The sequence below is a fragment of the Pyrus communis genome, chromosome 5 (assembly GCF_041283825.1).
Source record: "Pyrus communis isolate YQ-2024b chromosome 5, ASM4128382v1, whole genome shotgun sequence".
Classification (NCBI taxonomy): Eukaryota; Viridiplantae; Streptophyta; class Magnoliopsida; order Rosales; family Rosaceae; genus Pyrus; species Pyrus communis.
In genome coordinates this window covers 5,230,124-5,247,734 of record NC_142569.1, presented here as the reverse complement: position 1 = coordinate 5,247,734, position 17,611 = coordinate 5,230,124, and the positions used below count along the sequence as shown (strand labels likewise).

Genomic DNA, 17,611 nt, shown 5'->3' with positions numbered 1-17,611 from the left:
GCTAAAAAAAAAAAGAGAAGAGAGGAAGGGACGTATAAATGCACTTGCAGGTGTCAATTCGCCGCCGAGAACAGTGAATGATGTTGGTGTCTCAACAACCGGGATGCTGTTCAGTATAAAACTGTTAAACTGGAAAACGGAGGCAGCTGGTCGATCAGAGAAACTCTAAGATTACGAATGAGATAGTCTGCGGAAAATATGTTATCCACTGAATATATCGACGCAATTGTGCTTTAGGTGGTGTTGAAAAATCAGGGAGAAAAGACTTCCAGGATGATGTGTTGTGCCTTACAGAAGACAGTAACTGCGCTTTACGGAACCTTGGCAGCTCATCATTTCTTATATATACCTTGAACTCGGTTTTGGAAACTTGTCTCCCAAGGCATAACATCCGCAACATTATTTGTTCAGATGAACGTGAGAAGGATTACTTTCAATGCGTGCCATCTAGAAATGTCAAGGGAAGCTGCAATCTACGTTTAGAGCATACCTGAAGTGCATTAGCATCTGTTGACATCGCATTGTTGATTTGATCCCCCTCACGAGCCATAGCGAACTGTTGTCACTGTCATACATCTTTTTCTCTACGTAACTTGGTAAGTGTTGTAGATTTTTTAGAATAAGTTCTCGAGTAAGGTTTATTCTCGATTATAGATAAGAACCTGTATTATCGTAAGGTAAAATCTTAAGTGTAACTGGTTGTAGCGCTTATTTTTGTCTCTCCATCACATAACATGTGTGATAAAAGAAACAGAGATATGCAAGCAATTTAGTACGAATTAGTTGGAGACTTGACCCACTTGTGCATCTGAACAAGATACAAAAAGTGATGTATACACGCACACACCCCATTTCTTCTAACGCTCATGTTTATTTTTGACATTCAAGTTGAATAAATATCAAATAATTAAAGAAAATAAATGTTCGAAAAATCATTTTCAAAATACATTCACTTCAAATGTAGACGTTAATTAGGCTAGTTAAACAAAAGCCAGTGCCAACTCTCTTGTACCCAAGTTAAAGCCTCCCTCCTCATAAATTAGACTAGTTAACAATATCGCCCTATAAAGGTAAAAAACGAAATTAGAGACCGTAGTAAAAATCGAGTAACAATTAGTCATCTAAACTTCTTCACTAAGCCGGAGACAATTTTCCTAAATGTCAGCAATGGTCCCAGTCAATTCCGTCTTCAAAACCATTTTCCGGTTGCTGCAGCCGATTCCAAGCCAACTTGCTCATCACGGCAAGACCTGAAGTAAAGAACGTTTAAAATCATGTCAGCTTTGGAAAACAGATGAAAACATACATTCAGAATCTACTTCTGATTGCGGAAATAATGTGGGTTGAGTAATCAAATGGAGCCACACGGTACCTTCAACCATTTTGTAGAGAGCTGACCACCACCCATCTCCAGAGAGCTGGTTTTGATCAAGAGACTCGTCGATCTCTTTATCATGCTTCCCTTCCAGAACTCCTCGGAGAGTGATCACTGCATCTTTCGTCTTCTTGAGGATGCTGTTCTCGTCTTCAGTTTCCATTCTGGGATGAAGTGAGGCTTACAGCTACAGCAAACTGAGCAGCTGCAGCCCAGCGAGAAGAGGCTAGCCATCTCTTCTATCCATTGACTTGTCTGTTATCTTCTCTCACCAACCTGTTTTCTCCTTCCGCTCCAAGTACCAAGCTTCGTAAATACTGAGCATTCGCTGAGCCTGTACTTTGGACCATTTTGGAGAAAGCACTTCCTTCATTAGACAGCAGGTGCTCTGGTGTATCAAATTCTCGAACCTGCAAGCACAAAAAAATTAACAAAAACAAAAACACTTAAAAGCATTTTAAGTCCAAAAGCTGCGAGGCTCAAGTATAATTGACTCAATTTTGCAATATGGATCCCATAAGACAGAATCCATAATCTTTCCACATTGTCACTCAGACATCAGCAGAAAAGAAAATAAAGAATGAGCTTAAGGAATTCTAACTGAAGCATACCTGGCCAGCATCAAGCAGAAGGATTTGGTCGCAGTCAATAATGGTATTCAGACGATGAGCAATGATGAGCATTGTACATGATTTAAATTCTTCACGAATAGTTTTTTGAATAAGAGCATCAGTTCTGATATCAACAGCTGCAGTTGCTTCATCAAGAACAAGTATTTTTGATCTTCGCAACAGTGCTCGAGAAAGACTTAATAGTTGTCGCTGTCCAACACTGAAATTATCTCCTGCCTCCGAGACCTTGACATGTCACAAGTCAGGTTAATATAATGAGACCGGAATCACATCAAGTAACCTCTAAATGAGGGAGAGCCTATATATAATGAGACCGAAATCACGTCAAATAAAGCAAAGTTGAGCATTTACCTCAGCATCTAATCCCAAAGAATTCCTCCTGATGGCATCCTTCAAATGTGCCCTCTCTAAAGCTTCCCAGAGGTCAGCATCATTATGTTCTTGAAAAGGATCGAGATTAAACCTCACAGTTCCTAAGAAAAATAGAAAAATAGGATCATTAGAATAAATGTACTTTATTAGGTGTTGGGAATAACTTCTTGTTACTCTTGACTAATATTATAGCTTGCTAAGTCAACGTGGCATGCTTGCATGTACCTGAAAAAAGAACCGGTGACTGAGGTATGATACCAAGAACTTTACGTAGATCTGACAGTCCAAACTTAGCGACATCACAATCATCAATCAAAATTCTTCCTCTTTCTAATTCAACAATCCGAAATAAAGCATTTAGCATGCTGGACTTTCCAGCGCCAGTCCTTCCAACAATTCCGACCTTGTCAGTAGGAGAAATTGTGAAAGACAACTCAAGCAAAACTGGGGGAAGTTCAGGTCTATAACGTAGAACAACATTCTCAAACTTGATACATCCAAATGAAGGCCACGCTGGAGGGGGGCGGTTGCTCTCAATTACAGCTGGAGCTTCTGAAGGCAATTCTATGTATGTACCAACCCTCTCAACAGCATTCAAGCTATTCTCAGCCTGACTTGCAAGTCTCAGTACAGCAGTCAATAAATCTGTAATATTAAGCGCATAACTGAGAAGTAGACCCATAGTGGACGCAAACTCTTGCTGGTTCTCTGCCCTTCCATTCTTCATAACAGCCAAGGTAGCCGTAAACCATATCATGAGGCCTCCCAATGTTTCCAAACGGATTGCAAGCCAGCGGTTTCCACTTATGGTCAACAGTGCAAATCTGATATTGGTATCCACAGATCTTCCATTAATGTCTGCCATCCGATCATAAGCCTTATATGCGCGAATAGATGCTAGACCATTCAGTGCTTCACCAAATTGTGCATAAACAGGGGATCTGCTGATGGAGTCCAAGCGCTTTAACTCACGAGCCGTGCTCTACCCGAAGAGAAAACAAAATATTATACAAAGTGCAGCAAGAAATCGATACCAAAGTGACCAACATGGTAATACAACAGGCTAAGTACATGACACCTAGTATCTTTGAGTTAAGACTTAAGGGTGACTCCAAAAGCATATCAAACATGTAAGAATCATGTACCTGATAATAGAGATAGGCTGCATAAAACAAAACGAGAAGGGGCATAATGGCCCACAAGGACATAGTGCTCACGATCCCTATCAGGATGAAGGTAGAAAGGAGCTGAGAGGCTTGCCCAAGAAACATATTCACAAATGGAGCAACATTACGATCAATGTCTCCAAGATCCCTTGCAAATCTATTTATGATCCGTCCAAGGGGATTGGTTTGGAAGAAGACCATTGGAGCTTTTAAGATAGAGCTAAGCATGGCCGCATGCAACCTCCTAGCAGCATAAAGACCAGAAATAATCAACCAATAAGAGTTTGCCAGTGTCACCAAAACCTGAAACCAAGAAATGTAGTTGCTCGGTACAATTCGAAGCAAAATCTTTCACAAGATAGTTGATACACATTACAACACCTAACTTAAAACAACTGATGTTTAACTGTGTTCTTACCTGACCAAATGATATAAGTGCATAGATCATATTGTAGAAACCGGGGTTATAATTCGTTGTCATGCCTTGATCAGTCCAATGGCTCAACCATGTGCTACTGGAAACTCGTAGAACCTCAGATGAAACATAGCATGTAAAGAGTATCATAACCGCCCACAAGCCTCCTAACGCATCCTTATACCTGGATAAGATAAATTGCAGATTTAAAAGACTTCTAAGCATTGATTAGCTAAATAATGTGCGAATGTAAACAGCAAATAGTATTAGCCCCTCTGAGATCAAAGTTTCTTAAAAATAAAGGGATGTCTCAACGTAGTACAAGGGGAATTCAAGGGGATACTTGAAAATCTGATTTACCTCGCCAAAACTTTCAAGCTTACTACGCTTGTTTCCCTTTCTTCTTGTTTGATAAGAACAGATTTTCCTTCTTTTGGTTTATTTGCTTGGCTTGTATTTTTTGGCATACCATTTACCACCCCATTGGCAACAGGTTTTGAAGAGCCACCATGATTAATCATTTCACTGTTTTGATCAATGGTACCACTATCTTCTTTTTCTTCTTCTTCTTCATATTCTTCCATCTTTCCCGCATTTTCCATTAGCCTTTTGAACAGTGTGCCATTATTGGAAAGCTCCTCAAATGTTCCCTCCTCCTTCACCATACCTTGATGGACCAGGATGATTCTATCAACTTGTGAAAGGAAATGCAGCTGATTTGTAACAAGAACCCTGGTTTTCCCTCTCAGTTCTCCCCTGATACATTTATCAAAAACCTGGAATGATACATAAGAAAAGTTTGATGACTAATATACAAAAGAATTATTAATAACCAACTTTCAGCAGCCAGAGATAGAGCTTGCAAGTGTTGTAGAAAGAAATAATGGAATTAGGAAAATGCAAACGACAAGATAAACCAGAGTTAAGGAAATATCCATAAGCTTTACAGCATAAATATAAGAAAGATACAACTATACTAGTAGAATCCACTGGACTTATATACGAATTTGTCAAAATTAATATGTGATTATGATCTGTTAACACAAATGCTTAAATAAAGGCATGCTTATGTGGGTAAGTCCAATTAAGTCCAATTAACTCTGACAAAGAAGACAGATTCAACCTAATATTTGAAATACTGCAAGCTTACCGAAAACACATTTGTGGAGATGACAAAGGACATGCTAAACAACAGATCAGAGATTATATTTTATATTTAGAATTAGAATGTAGAAGCAACAGATAACCGAACTCCTGAAGTGAATAACTTAAGTTGGATGTAAAACAGTAACCTGTCGAGCAACTTGAGCATCCAGAGCACTCAAGGGATCATCAAAAATGTATACATCAGAGTTGGAGTAGACAGCTCTAGCCATGGAGACTCTTTGCTTCTGCCCACCACTAATATTCACTCCTCTTTCACCAATCTCAGTCAGATCACCACCCTACAGTGAAACAATCGAGAAATTTAGGCCTACAAATTCCTAGGTAACATGGGAAGTTTGCAAAAGGTACTATAAGAACTAGCACGATAGAACTCTAAGAGCACTCACAGGCAATAAGTCAAGGTCATGCCTCAATGCAGTCACATCTATTGTCTTCTCATATCTTCTGGAGTCAAAGTAAGATCCAAATAAAATGTTGTCACGTACCTGAAAACATAAATTCAGAAAGTGACCAATTTGCACGAGCAAGTAGATTGCATTGTAATTAATTTAGTACTCAAGGTTTAACCACGTCCCAGGGGGCACCGTCTCCAACTAAATTATCTTGATAACAAGAACAAGTATTATTTGTGCCAGCAATTTTCAATCACAAGGTTTTCCATATTCACAGAAACAGTATATAAATACAAAAATTCAAACACATACGTTAGAAAGATGTATATAAATGCATAAAAGAGGTGCTCAAAACTTACAGTTGCATTAAAAATCCATGAAACTTGCGGAACATAAGCAACCATTCCTCTCATTACAACACTTGATTCTGCTACAGGAGGAAGCTCCCCAAGCATTGCAGATATAAGTGACGTCTTTCCTTCACCAGTACTGCCAACAATTGCTACCAAGCTACCAACAGGGATATCCAAATTAACATCTGTCAGCGTGGGCTTCTCTGCCTGAAGGAAAACATATATTTCAGGTTTGTTTTTTTCAATAGAGAAAATGCAAAACACTTCTAAGCTTGTTCAAGCACTAGATTACTTATATATGGAATCCTTCTATAACACACACAAACTTATATGATGTAACAGCCACAGAGAACAAATTGACTATATAATGAACACATATAGGTAATAATGAATCAATTGTACGCTTAGAATATTCATAACAGCCACAGAGAACAAAAGAAACATTGTCAACTAGACCTTTGAGTCCCAAGAAAAGTATCCATTCTTAATTGAGATGGCCGGCAGTCCTGGATCAAGAGGAGGGTTTGGCAGAAGAACTCTCTCTTCAGCTAAAAGTAGCTCCTCTAAGCGCTTTAAGGATACATTAGCATTAACCACCTGTAAAAATAAACTACCATTAGAAATTGTAATAGAAGAAAACATGCAAGAAGTTCACAAAGTTGGCAGACAAAGAACTTTATTTTGATTATTTACATGAAATTGAAACAGAATACTTAATGCTCAAGAGGCCAACATATTGTTAAACTGCTTATTCAAAGTATAGGCAAGAACTGTTTTCAGAAAAGAACCAACATGGATACAAAACACTGAAATATTCTTGCATGTACATCACATTACCCAAAAAAAAAAAACCATCTTCAAGAATAACCCAAAGTTTGAACCACTATAAATGTTTGAGGGAAATATTATCATTTTTGGGTATCGGGAAAGAAGTTGAACCTGGGTTATTATATTAGGAAGCATGAATAGGGGAAACCGAAGCACAGCAAACAGAGTAAGTGAAGTAAATGCCCTTGCAGGTGTAAGATCCCCCCCAAGAAAAGTGAACAATCCAAATGAAATCACAGTGACTACCACTGGGCTGCTATTTAGTATAAATCCATTGCACTGCAAAACAAGGGAAAGAGTCAGTCAAAATAAAAGGAAAAAAAATTTGACGTTCATAACATCTATCTCAAAGAATTTGGATATGCACATGATCATGATAGAAACAAGATCATGCAAAATGCCTACTTCAGTAATCAACTGTAGCACTTTGATGGCATGTCATGAATATATGAAATCAGAAGTGATTTTCTTATGGGACTGAAAACCTTCCAAAAAAGAGATATTATAAGAAATTTACATCAAATGAGTGGATATGGTAAGAAAATGCAAATTTCAGAAAAAAATTGCCATACCGCTCCCAGCAGTGATGCTTTTCGAAACCAGAACAATTCATCAGTTCGAACACTATGCACCTTGGATTGGAAACTACTCTCCCATGCATAACATCTGAGACATTGGAAAACACAATGAAAAACAGTACATATAAATCCCCCTAACATATATAGGCATATCACCAAAATTGAGTCATACTTCACAGTGTCCATTGCAGCCAAAATTTCATTCATCAGACCAATTCTCTTGTCTGTACGCTGCAACCCCTCCTTGGACAATTTCTGCATTTTGCTTATCATAAATGTCTGTTCCAAGTAAATCGCAAAGATCAGGACACATTAAATAGATAGGAGACCTAAACATGTATAAGGTGTCCAAATATAAAACTGTGGTGTAGTTACTAACTTCTCAGTACAGACAGGCACACTCTATTGTGATAGTTTTATTTTGAGAAGAAACTATAACAGTTTATTAAAAAAGAAAAGAGAAATACACAGAAGTGGATAAGAAATCCACCAAGAACAGAACAAGAAAATCTCTCAAGAGGATCTGATTACAAGTAGGAAAACCTCAACCAAAATCACTTTACAACTGCTAACATATCCCACAGTATGTGAGAAAGAGAGTAATTCTTAAAATCATTTGAAACTGAAGCCCAGAGGGCTGCCCAGTATCTTACTCTTCCCCATAGATCTACTACCCCCACACCAGTATAATCCTGAAAAATTCTTTTGTTACGCTCCAACCAAATGTTCCAAAAAACTGCCGACACCAGACAACCCCACAAAGCTTTAGCTTTCCTCCCAATTCCTAGAGCCTCAAAATTGGTGCTTAGAAGCTCGAAACAACCCTTTGGAATGACCCAACTAACTCTAACCTCCTGAAACAATTACTCTATTGTCATAGTAATGTAGTCACTAAAGCAAAATTAACATAGCTTTTATTGGAAAACAAGCAAAATCAAATGCAGTAACTATGTTACCTGTAGGGGGAACAAAAGAACAAGCATGAGGGCACCAAGTAGTGAAGCAACCCCCAATTGCTGATAAAGAAGAACCATGGAGAAAACGATACGAAATGGAGCTGACCACAAAATATGAAGAGATTGGGATACTTTCTGTGCAAGGAAACAAAAACAAATTAACCAACCAACCTAAACAACTTCCCAAATAATAGCACAAAATGATTAGTACACTCCAATTTGTTTGGTACCACCTGTATATATTTTGGCAAGAATGACATAAACCCAAATCTCGTTTGAAAAGAATTTTGAGTAGACAATAAGTAGAAAAAGAAAATAACATCTTATGTTCTGAGATTAAAGGGTCCAGAGAATTGTGGCTCCAATCGCACATTCGGGGATTTTACTATCGTCTGACTTCAGGAAATTGTTATAGTAATCTCTAATTAAAAAATAATTTTCACTTTCAAAAGATAATTTTAGGACACATGCAAAAACTGTTCAGAGTGCGTGCCTGAAGTGCTTCAGCATCAGTTGTCATCAAGTTGGTTATTTTCCCAGAGGCAAACTTCTTCCTTGCTTCATGAGTCAGCCTTAAGGATTTCCGAAATACAGCAGCAACCTAAAAGAAGAAAACTGTAGAAATTAGAATCATACTTCAAAAAATGATATATCCAGACTCTTCATAAAATTATGAGTTCACTACTTCCACACATTATTAGAGTGAATAGAAGACCATACTACTATTTAACCCCCAAACATAAAACGCTAAAAAGAATCTCCACTCCAAACATATTAGAAAAATAACAAGACCTTAACTCTCTCAAGAACTCATAAATAACCAGCTAAATGTCACAAGCCCCCAGTAAATACTAAATAGCATAGTAAAATTGAGTTTGGGTTTGGTATTTCATGATTCTAAACAAAAACCTGGCCTATCAAAACCAAACATCTATAGACATCCCTGAGCTAAGAATCTACCGTAAAGTTCCAATCCTCATTCACCCAGGGACCAGGACTAAGTAAAGGGACTCACAAACTGATAGACTTGCGTTCGTTGCTGCCATGCATGTGAAACAAGAGTTATACTGGGGAGGGAGAGTTGTGGGAGAAAAAACGTTGGAGCATTTTTCCTATATCTTCAGTTTCGAAATGACTGTTCATTAATGATTTACCCTAACTATATTATTATCCTTTAATGTATAAATGAGCACAGATGGAACTTTGTCAAAATTCCTCAACAAAGTTCTCTTAAATAATAGTATAAATTTGGGAAAAGAATGACATTGATGATATTATAAACATGGTAAAATACAAACAAATATTAGAATAAAACCTAATACAAGTAAAATGGGATTGGAAAGAGTAACACAAAATACCAGGGTTGACCGTAGCCGGAAGCCAACGCGCATGACATTTTGAAAATACTGAGCTTCAGATAACACCCCACCAACCTGAAATCAAGGCACATCCTCCCAATAAAAATAAATGTGCAAGATATGTTCCAGGGTTCAAACACCAGCTAGTGGATATTGAGCAAGGTTTTCAGGGAAAAACAGGAAATTTAGGAAAAGGGAAAGCAGGTTATATTAGGTAAGCAATTTTTGTCAATTCACCAAGCAGGGTAACTGCAACATCCCTTGAAATTGTTAAAGCAGCAGGAGTATGCAAATATATGTGATACTAAAGGGTAGCTGTGCAAAACAAGCTATGTATTGGCAAAAGTAAATGACGTAAATACAAAACAAAGGACTTATATCATACCACTCCAGCAAATATTGAGAAGGCATAGATGTAACCAATCCATGCTGGATCCCCTCGTTGCATAGACTGCAGACAATTTTAGAATAAATGAGAGAACAATTATGATAATTACAATAAAGGATCATTTCACAGGACTCTGATACACATGCCGAATTCAGAGATATGCAGGAATTATGACATACCAGCAGCATAATTTTAAAAATTAACATACCTGGCGAAGGTTAGGTTAAAGCTATTCCGACATTACAGCGACTAGAGCTTTTGTGTTATTGAAGTCTCATCGTTGTTTCTTTTCTTTATTTCGTAGTCAAAATTTCTATTTAGTTATCGTGTTTCAACAATTTTATGGCCAAAATGGCAAATACACAGAACCCAGGAATGCTTGACTAGCACAAGTTAAATTCATAAACAGCCCTCATATGGGCCCAATCACCAAAATCATTATCCCTGCTGATTTGTATATTAAAATAACTAGTAGTACCAGAGACAGACATGGGAATGAAAATATAGAAAAGGGAAGGGTATAAACACAAACCTGTAAGAGATGATTCAAAATAAGCGGCCCCACAAACTGGGAAAGATCATTCCCGATCTACAAGTTGTCAACAAAAAAATAAAATAAGTTATAGCACACAATGCGTTCAATTTTACCGTGCAAAATTTTTGAGGAAACAAATAAGAAACTAATAACTCTTAATTTCTAGAACAACTCACTGAAGAGTGTGACCAGCATGTAATGTAAAACAACAATGACGAAGAGCAGTAAGTGTTGATTAAAAAGTTAAAAACATACACTATTCCAATTAGCGAAAAATAAGTGTAATGGCCTTTGTGTACTATTACATCTGTATCAAACTTTGCAGACTATTAACAAACATAATAAATTCGGAAGAACAAGCTAATTACCTTCCAAAAGCCTCCAAACCAAAACCTATAAACAGAACAACAAAATATGAATGAGAAGCATGTACATAGAACTGCACATGAAAAGTCTGGAAAATATTACCTTCCGCCAAGACTAGAGTTCAATGCTCTTAAAAGCCATGGTTTAGGCTTTCGACATTCCTCAGCCCAACATGTTTGGAACCTAGAAAGCCAGTAAAAGAATGATGAGCAAACCATGATTGTACTAGTTTAAGCAGAAACCAATTTGAAAATAACAAGCACACACTTATTGTTCAGTGTTTCAGTACGATCCCAAGTATCCAATTTCCAGACATCTTTCTCTGTAATGGGTCTTTGATATCCTAGCTTCATAAGGGGATTCACCCATGAAAACAGCAATCCTGGATAAAACGCAACCAAGATATGAGTTGAGAAATCAGCCATGGAAAGAGGGTTCGGTGCAGTCTTCAGAATATTACTAACAATCTATTCCTTTGCCTTTGCACCATGCAAAATTAGCAAGCAAATAACAAATACAGGGCTAGGGAAATTAGGATCACATCAAATTACATACATACTTGACAATATGTTCACATGCCTCTCAGGACATATTTGCTCTCCTCCAGGAAGTTCTTCATATGCATCATCATCAATTGATTCAGTACGGATTGGAGTACAACCAGGATAATCGACCACACATGGAACGTACACAAGCAACAGTATTCCAAACAAACCCTACATCAGAGTGAAAATACATATAAAAAACAATGACATTAGATATGCAGCAATTCTATGATGGTTCTAAGATGGATCGGTAAATAGTAGCTTTTTACAAGGCAGTGCTGGAGGATTAGAGAAATTAGACTTGCTCAAACACTATTTACACTACTTTTAAGAAGAAACCTCAAACATTGCGACATTTAAAAAAACAGTAGGACAGAAAGAGGAAACAAAAGCATAACCAGTGAAAATTAACGTCAAAAAAGAAAAACAAGCCAACAAACCTGAGCAGCAACTTCACTGATGTACAAATATAGTACAAAACTGCAACGGTTACACAGGAAGATTGTAAATTGTCTTGCACAACCACAAGCCTGGATAATGTACTAGCGGAGTAATATAAAACCAAACAAAAACCTTAAAACTATAAGCAGTGATATCATCTTTTGGTAAGGAAGGAACCAATTTAGGTAAACAGTCACACACAAACCTGTCGTATAACTCCCTCAGTGAAAGAACAAAATTCAGCATCACGGAATCCCCCACTAAAGTATAAATTACCGCAAACCTTACAAACCATCGGACCTCACGGATATAGATCTTAGATTCCACACCAATCATGACCAGCATAGAGCACCAAGTAAGAGCCTCTAATATCAGACAAAATACCTGCCGAGAAAAGATGAAATTAAAATATTAAGCACATGAGTGTAAGCTTACTGATAATTTGTTTTTGTACTCTGTTTTCCCTTCAATGAAAGTTTCTTTCTTACCCAGAAAAATAATATGAGCAGGTTAATGACACTCACATGTGAAAAATGCTAAGCCAATGGTCTAAAGCAACTGGGTTTTTAAGTGTAAAATCCCTAATTTCATTGCATTTACATTAATCACGGTTCTTAGTTTGTTAAACTTGATATCTCCTTAGAAATCACAGTTCTTAGTTTGTTAGGATTCTTTTGTCACTTAAAGGGTGAGGACTACCTAATTGCCCTACATTTGATAAATGGAAACATTGGTTTCTTCAATTCGCTTCATTTATGTGTAAATTTTACATAAAAGAACTTTATCTGTACTAACTACGGTAACACCACATAGAGTAGCTAAATGCTAAACGATTAATTCACAGTACACAACAAACCAACCTCAAATGGTGCAAGGCCAGTCTGCCCATCTAAATTCAGCACTGAAATTCCCATGAACAACCGGAACACAGGCTCAGCAGTGCAATAAGCAGCCAATAACCCCAACATGTAATTGTAAACTTTGGACTGCAAACAGAACCTCTGGACTTTGAAATCCTTCTTGATCCGCCATATTCGATAAATGCACAGGCCCAGAACAACCAAATGAGAAATGCAGACAACTAAAGAATCAACCGTGCACGGCGTGTATGCACCAAAAGCATTCTCCACTGCTCTTGTCCAGACCCCACCGGGCACCGGGCGGCAATACCAATCCAAAGGCTGAAAACCCATCTTTTTGGTCACTTTTTTTCACAAGAATTATTCACTTTTAAAGCACACAATCCACCACTCCGAGCTCTCAGTCCCCACTGAGAGCTACTCCTGCATTATATGATAAAACTGAATTTAGCCACAGAAAAACCCAGGAACCAGTGAAATCTCCTTAACGGGTAAAAGAAAACAGTAAAAATTACAACTTTGCAGATGAATGGCATACTTTCCTTACTACCTCATACTTTTTTATCCACGAGAAAATACAATGCTTCGAAATAATATGGAAAAAAATAAAAACAGTCGAGCATTCTACTATCTAAGCACCGTCGTTCTCAAAAATCCCAAAAAAAATGTTCCAGCTTTCCATATAACTTCAGACTTTCCAGAACCTCACTCCAGTTACAGAAAGTCATTATCTACTCTGGCAGTGTACATTTTATCAGTAATTAAACAGAGCAGAGACTCAAGCTAGAAAACTAAAATTCTTCAGGAAAAAAAATACATTAACGTATAAAAGCTTTTATTACCTTAAAAAAAAAAAAAACAAACTCAGAATTACAAATTCATAATTTTTCAGATTTCAAAAGCAGTAAACACCTCAGAGACTTGTCCTGTACTCAAAAACCCAGAAGCAAAACCGCTGCATATATACGACCTTCTCGGATCAAAAAAGTGAAATTTTTGGGGAAAATAAAATAATTTAAAGCTCTTGATTGGATGCCGAGAGAATAGAAGAAGAGAATCCCAACTTTCCTGGACAAGATTGATTACCATTTTGGTGCATTTTCTTTGTGTGGAAATGATGGAATCATTGGAGTGGAGTTGGTATAGTATCTAATTCCTGCGGAGGAATCGAAAACCGAGAATTTCTTCATCTGAAAAGCAAATTGACAAAAAGACAATAATTATTTGGTTTTTCCTACACTCTGGAAATAATCTGGAAATTTGGGCTTCTGTTCTTCTGTGTATAACAAGGTGGAGGTCAGGAGGGGTATTATTGTTTTTGTATGTTGATAGAAAAAGTAAGTTCTTGTAATTTGGGTCAGTTATTTAGTGATTTGGGTCAATTACTTTGTTTAATATTAATGGTAGATTATTATTTTGAAATCTTCACTAATAAATTCTAATTTCTTGGGAATTTTATTATCTCTATTAATTAATGAAATTCTATTTATCAATCAAAAGAGAGTAAAAAGATAATTTAGTGACAATTTAGTCTTCTATCACACAAAAAAAAAAAAAATGATAGGCAATAATGTAATTTCACAGGTCTAAATTTTACTGTTTGTTATTGAAGTCTCACCTACAGGTGTAAAATACCTTCAATATTAAAAAAAAAAACTAAAACAAAAAAAAAAAAACCTCTCACTCCCCCAAGTTCTCTCTCCCTCTCCTTCTTATTTTCTAAAAAAATGTGTTCATACACACAAAGTATGTATGTGAATGCTTGTAAATATTAATAAAAGCATGACAGGTCAAAATTAAAACTGAAATTTAAATATCCATGTTTTTGCAGTAGTAAAAAAAAAAATTGGTGGTGCCGTGGTAGTGACTAAGCAGAGAATTTAAGCAATTGATGGATGATGGAGACTTGGTCGAGTGAGACATGATTGGTTGAAATCTATTCACAACTTTTATAAAATCACTTTAAGCACGCACTAAACCTCTCGAATTAGTAGAGACGCCCCCACCCTTTCGAGTGGGTAGCAATCAAACAAACACACACAGAAATTGGTGGTTCTTTAACTAAATAAAAAAATAAAATTGGCAGAAAGTGGGTGGCTTGGCAAGCAAGCTACCTTCAGCACCAGTAAAATCTCTATCAATGATAGTCAGGAATGGCCGGGACACGGGAGGAATCTTTTTATGGCAATTCTTCTTTTTAATAATGACCGGCATATCTATAATTCTTTTTAAATGATTCTCCAGAATCTAATTGGAGAAAATGTGAGAGAAAATAAATGCAGAAAAGTAAACAATATTTTGTAGGAGTAAACTTGCTGTAACTTAAACGGGAAGTAGAGCACAATTTAATAATCTAATAATATTTCCGACAAAATAATAAATATTGATCACATTAATTTAGAAAATAATGTGTTTAGCCTGAAAATGACAGATTATTATGTATAATCTAATTATATAAAAGAAAATCATTTTAGGAAAGTATCAACTTGTTTTTACTTTAACCATCACGTATATCTGAACTCATTTTTACTTTTTACAAGATTACGGGAACCATGAACTGAGTCATGTTGGGGCCCGGGGGGCAGATGCTCACTCTCAATTTTTTTGGAAAAAAATACATATGATTCATATAGCAATTCCACGTGATAGAACATTTTCGGCTGTAAAATTTTTGAACAATTGGTTAAGAAATCGGATACGAAATCAGTTGATAAATAATAACATGGTTATTTATATAGAGAGAGATATTTGATGTTATTGCCTATTGATAATAAAGTTGTTATGCAACACTTTCAAAACATGAAAATGCGTCAAGAAATATTGTAATAAGTTGTTATTGCCTTTTGATGGCTTGCAATCATGGTGGCCTTGTTGAAGATGGCTGAAGAATTTTCAAAAGCATAGGGGATGAGTACGGCATGGAGCCAACACTTGAGCATTATGGTTGTATGGTTGACCTGCTTGGCCGGGCTGGCATGCTTCACAAAGCGTACGATTTCAGTGAGACTGCACTGCTGTTGTGATCATCTGCTCGATGAGTCGTGATCCGTGTCATGCATATTGATTCATGCATTAAGACCCAATGTAGTGACAAAACCTCGTTAAGTCCCTAGAGTTTCTTCCTTGCACTTGCAATTGCTAGTGTTACCTTATCTTTGATGTTGTCAAAGAATTGAAAATAGACAAGTCTCCACGATGTCTTTAAGATCAACGTACCACAAATGCCCCCAAAAGCCTAAGATAAAGCAAGTACCACACTTACATAGCACCATGACACGTCCGACCCTAATATTCTCCGAACACCAAGGTAGGCATGTGTTGGTCGACACCCGAAGGTGACGAAATCATATTAGAATGCATGAGAACAAGAAATAAATAAGAGTTATAAATTAAATATAATTAATATGCAAATGAAGAACGTGTTCAGAGCATACAACTAATCTAGAACACTAAAGGGAAGAATATAAAATCGAATGAATAAGAGAATGGGTCCTACACTAAGAAGACTCGAAGATGTCGATTTGGAAGTACCTTGACACCGGGATCGTACGCCTTGATTCTAAATCTTGAGGGGGCACAAAACAAACATGAGTGGACCAAGTTGATATACATAATAATAAAACAGTTATTCAACATACTAACCCCCAAAGTTTTATGAAGACTAATAGCATAAAATGTAATAGGTTTTCTGAAAACCTAGCATGCCATAAAACCTTTCATGAAACATATCTCGTATATAATGGGTTAGCTAGTGATATCAATATCAGTATCTCTCGCCCTGAAGCCATCAATATATACCTCCTGCCAGCCATATATCTCCCTCGCCTGTAGGCAAAACCATGACCACTAGATACGCACAAAATCATTGAACATAGTCTTTCCAAACATAGATACATATATCTCAAAAAGATATTCATAGTATAAAGTCATCCATCATCTATACTACAAAGAACATGAGTTCGATAAAATATGATATTCCAAAATATTCTCAGTAAGCGTAATATCCTATAAAACGTAGCCATTAAATCATGTTTTTCATGTATGCATTTCTATTATTAAACATGCATTTTAGAAGGGATCCACTTATAGATACTCTGTCGTCGTAGAGCTGTACGAAATAGGGATGATGGAATCACCGCTAATAATTGCACCTAAGCACATAAAAGGTCCAATTAATAAAACTCTATTAAAATCATTGAATTTGGCAAAACGGATACAGAACGTCGAATTACCTTAAGAAGGGTCCTGGGGTAAATTTCAAAAAAGTCAACACTAAGAATATTCCCTGACGAAATATTCTAAAGAATATTCTATCCGGGTTAGGCTGGTGGGTTTGGGCCGAAGGGTCCTAGACCCAAAGGCATGGTTTCAAAGGGTCAAGGGTTTGGGTTCAACGGGCTAGGTTGGTGACGGGCTTGGGTCTAGGTGCACGACACAAAGGCTTGGTTAGACTAGGGTTTTGGGCTTGAAAGCGCGGTTATTTAATTAGGTCATTTGGTTTAAAAGGCTAAGGGATTGGGCTGCCCAAATGGGATGGGTAAAAAGGTTTTGGGTCTAAGGTTTGTGGGTCACCAGACCCAAGGAAGAAAAAGGCCAGAAATCGGCCGGAGAAATCTCGAGCTCTGACGGAGCTCGAAACTTAGTCAAAACAAGTGAACTAAAATACCAAAATGAAGCCTGTGAAGCAAGGAGTTGAAATATACCATCCTCATGGCCAGTCATGGCCGGAATATGATCGAACAACGTTCGTAAGTCCCAGCACCTCACCGGAAAAGAACTATAGGGATGAAAAGAGAAGCATTTGGAGTGTTTTGAGGCTTACCTAAATCGGAAAAGTTACAAAATCATTCGAAGTCGCGTCAGGGAACTTTGTTCTCGTCGGAG

General features: G+C 37.1%; 1 protein-coding gene across 2 annotated transcripts; it reads right to left on the bottom strand.

The window, feature by feature from the left end:
* Positions 1–869: 869 nt before the first annotated feature.
* Positions 870–13,801, bottom strand: LOC137725812 (ABC transporter C family member 2). Of its 2 annotated transcripts, none has more exons than XM_088693900.1 (28): positions 13,640–13,801; positions 12,728–13,150; positions 12,073–12,251; positions 11,867–11,906; positions 11,441–11,597; positions 11,149–11,263; positions 10,984–11,064; positions 10,884–10,908; positions 10,513–10,569; positions 9,978–10,043; positions 9,593–9,667; positions 8,728–8,835; positions 8,235–8,369; positions 7,451–7,557; positions 7,273–7,366; positions 6,812–6,979; positions 6,329–6,469; positions 5,879–6,079; positions 5,514–5,612; positions 5,253–5,405; positions 4,321–4,736; positions 3,964–4,144; positions 3,525–3,848; positions 2,605–3,361; positions 2,359–2,480; positions 1,987–2,232; positions 1,373–1,785; positions 870–1,250 (listed from the first exon to the last, which is right to left on the bottom strand). In XM_088693900.1, the coding sequence occupies exons 2-27, from the start codon at positions 13,058–13,060 to the stop codon at positions 1,615–1,617; spliced, it is 4,551 nt and encodes a 1,516-aa protein (XP_088550026.1). In that variant the 5' UTR covers positions 13,061–13,150; positions 13,640–13,801; the 3' UTR covers positions 870–1,250; positions 1,373–1,614. The 2 variants fall into 2 exon arrangements, with proteins under 2 accessions (XP_088550026.1, XP_088550025.1); XM_088693899.1 differs by having other exon boundaries at positions 13,570–13,661.
* Between the last annotated feature and the right edge of the window lie 3,810 nt (positions 13,802–17,611).

Bases quoted from the DNA above. Each gene is read 5' to 3' on its own strand.
- LOC137725812 (XM_088693900.1), bottom strand. From the start codon at position 13,060: ATGGGTTTTCAGCCTTTGGATTGGTATTGCCGCCCGGTGCCCGGTGGG. The intron at 5,406-5,513 runs GTGAGTGCTCTT...GTTTCACTGTAG, and splicing joins ATGACCTTGACTTATTGCCT to GGTGGTGATCTGACTGAGAT. The intron at 1,786-1,986 runs GTATGCTTCAGT...TTGTGCTTGCAG, and splicing joins TTCTGCTTGATGCTGGCCAG to GTTCGAGAATTTGATACACC.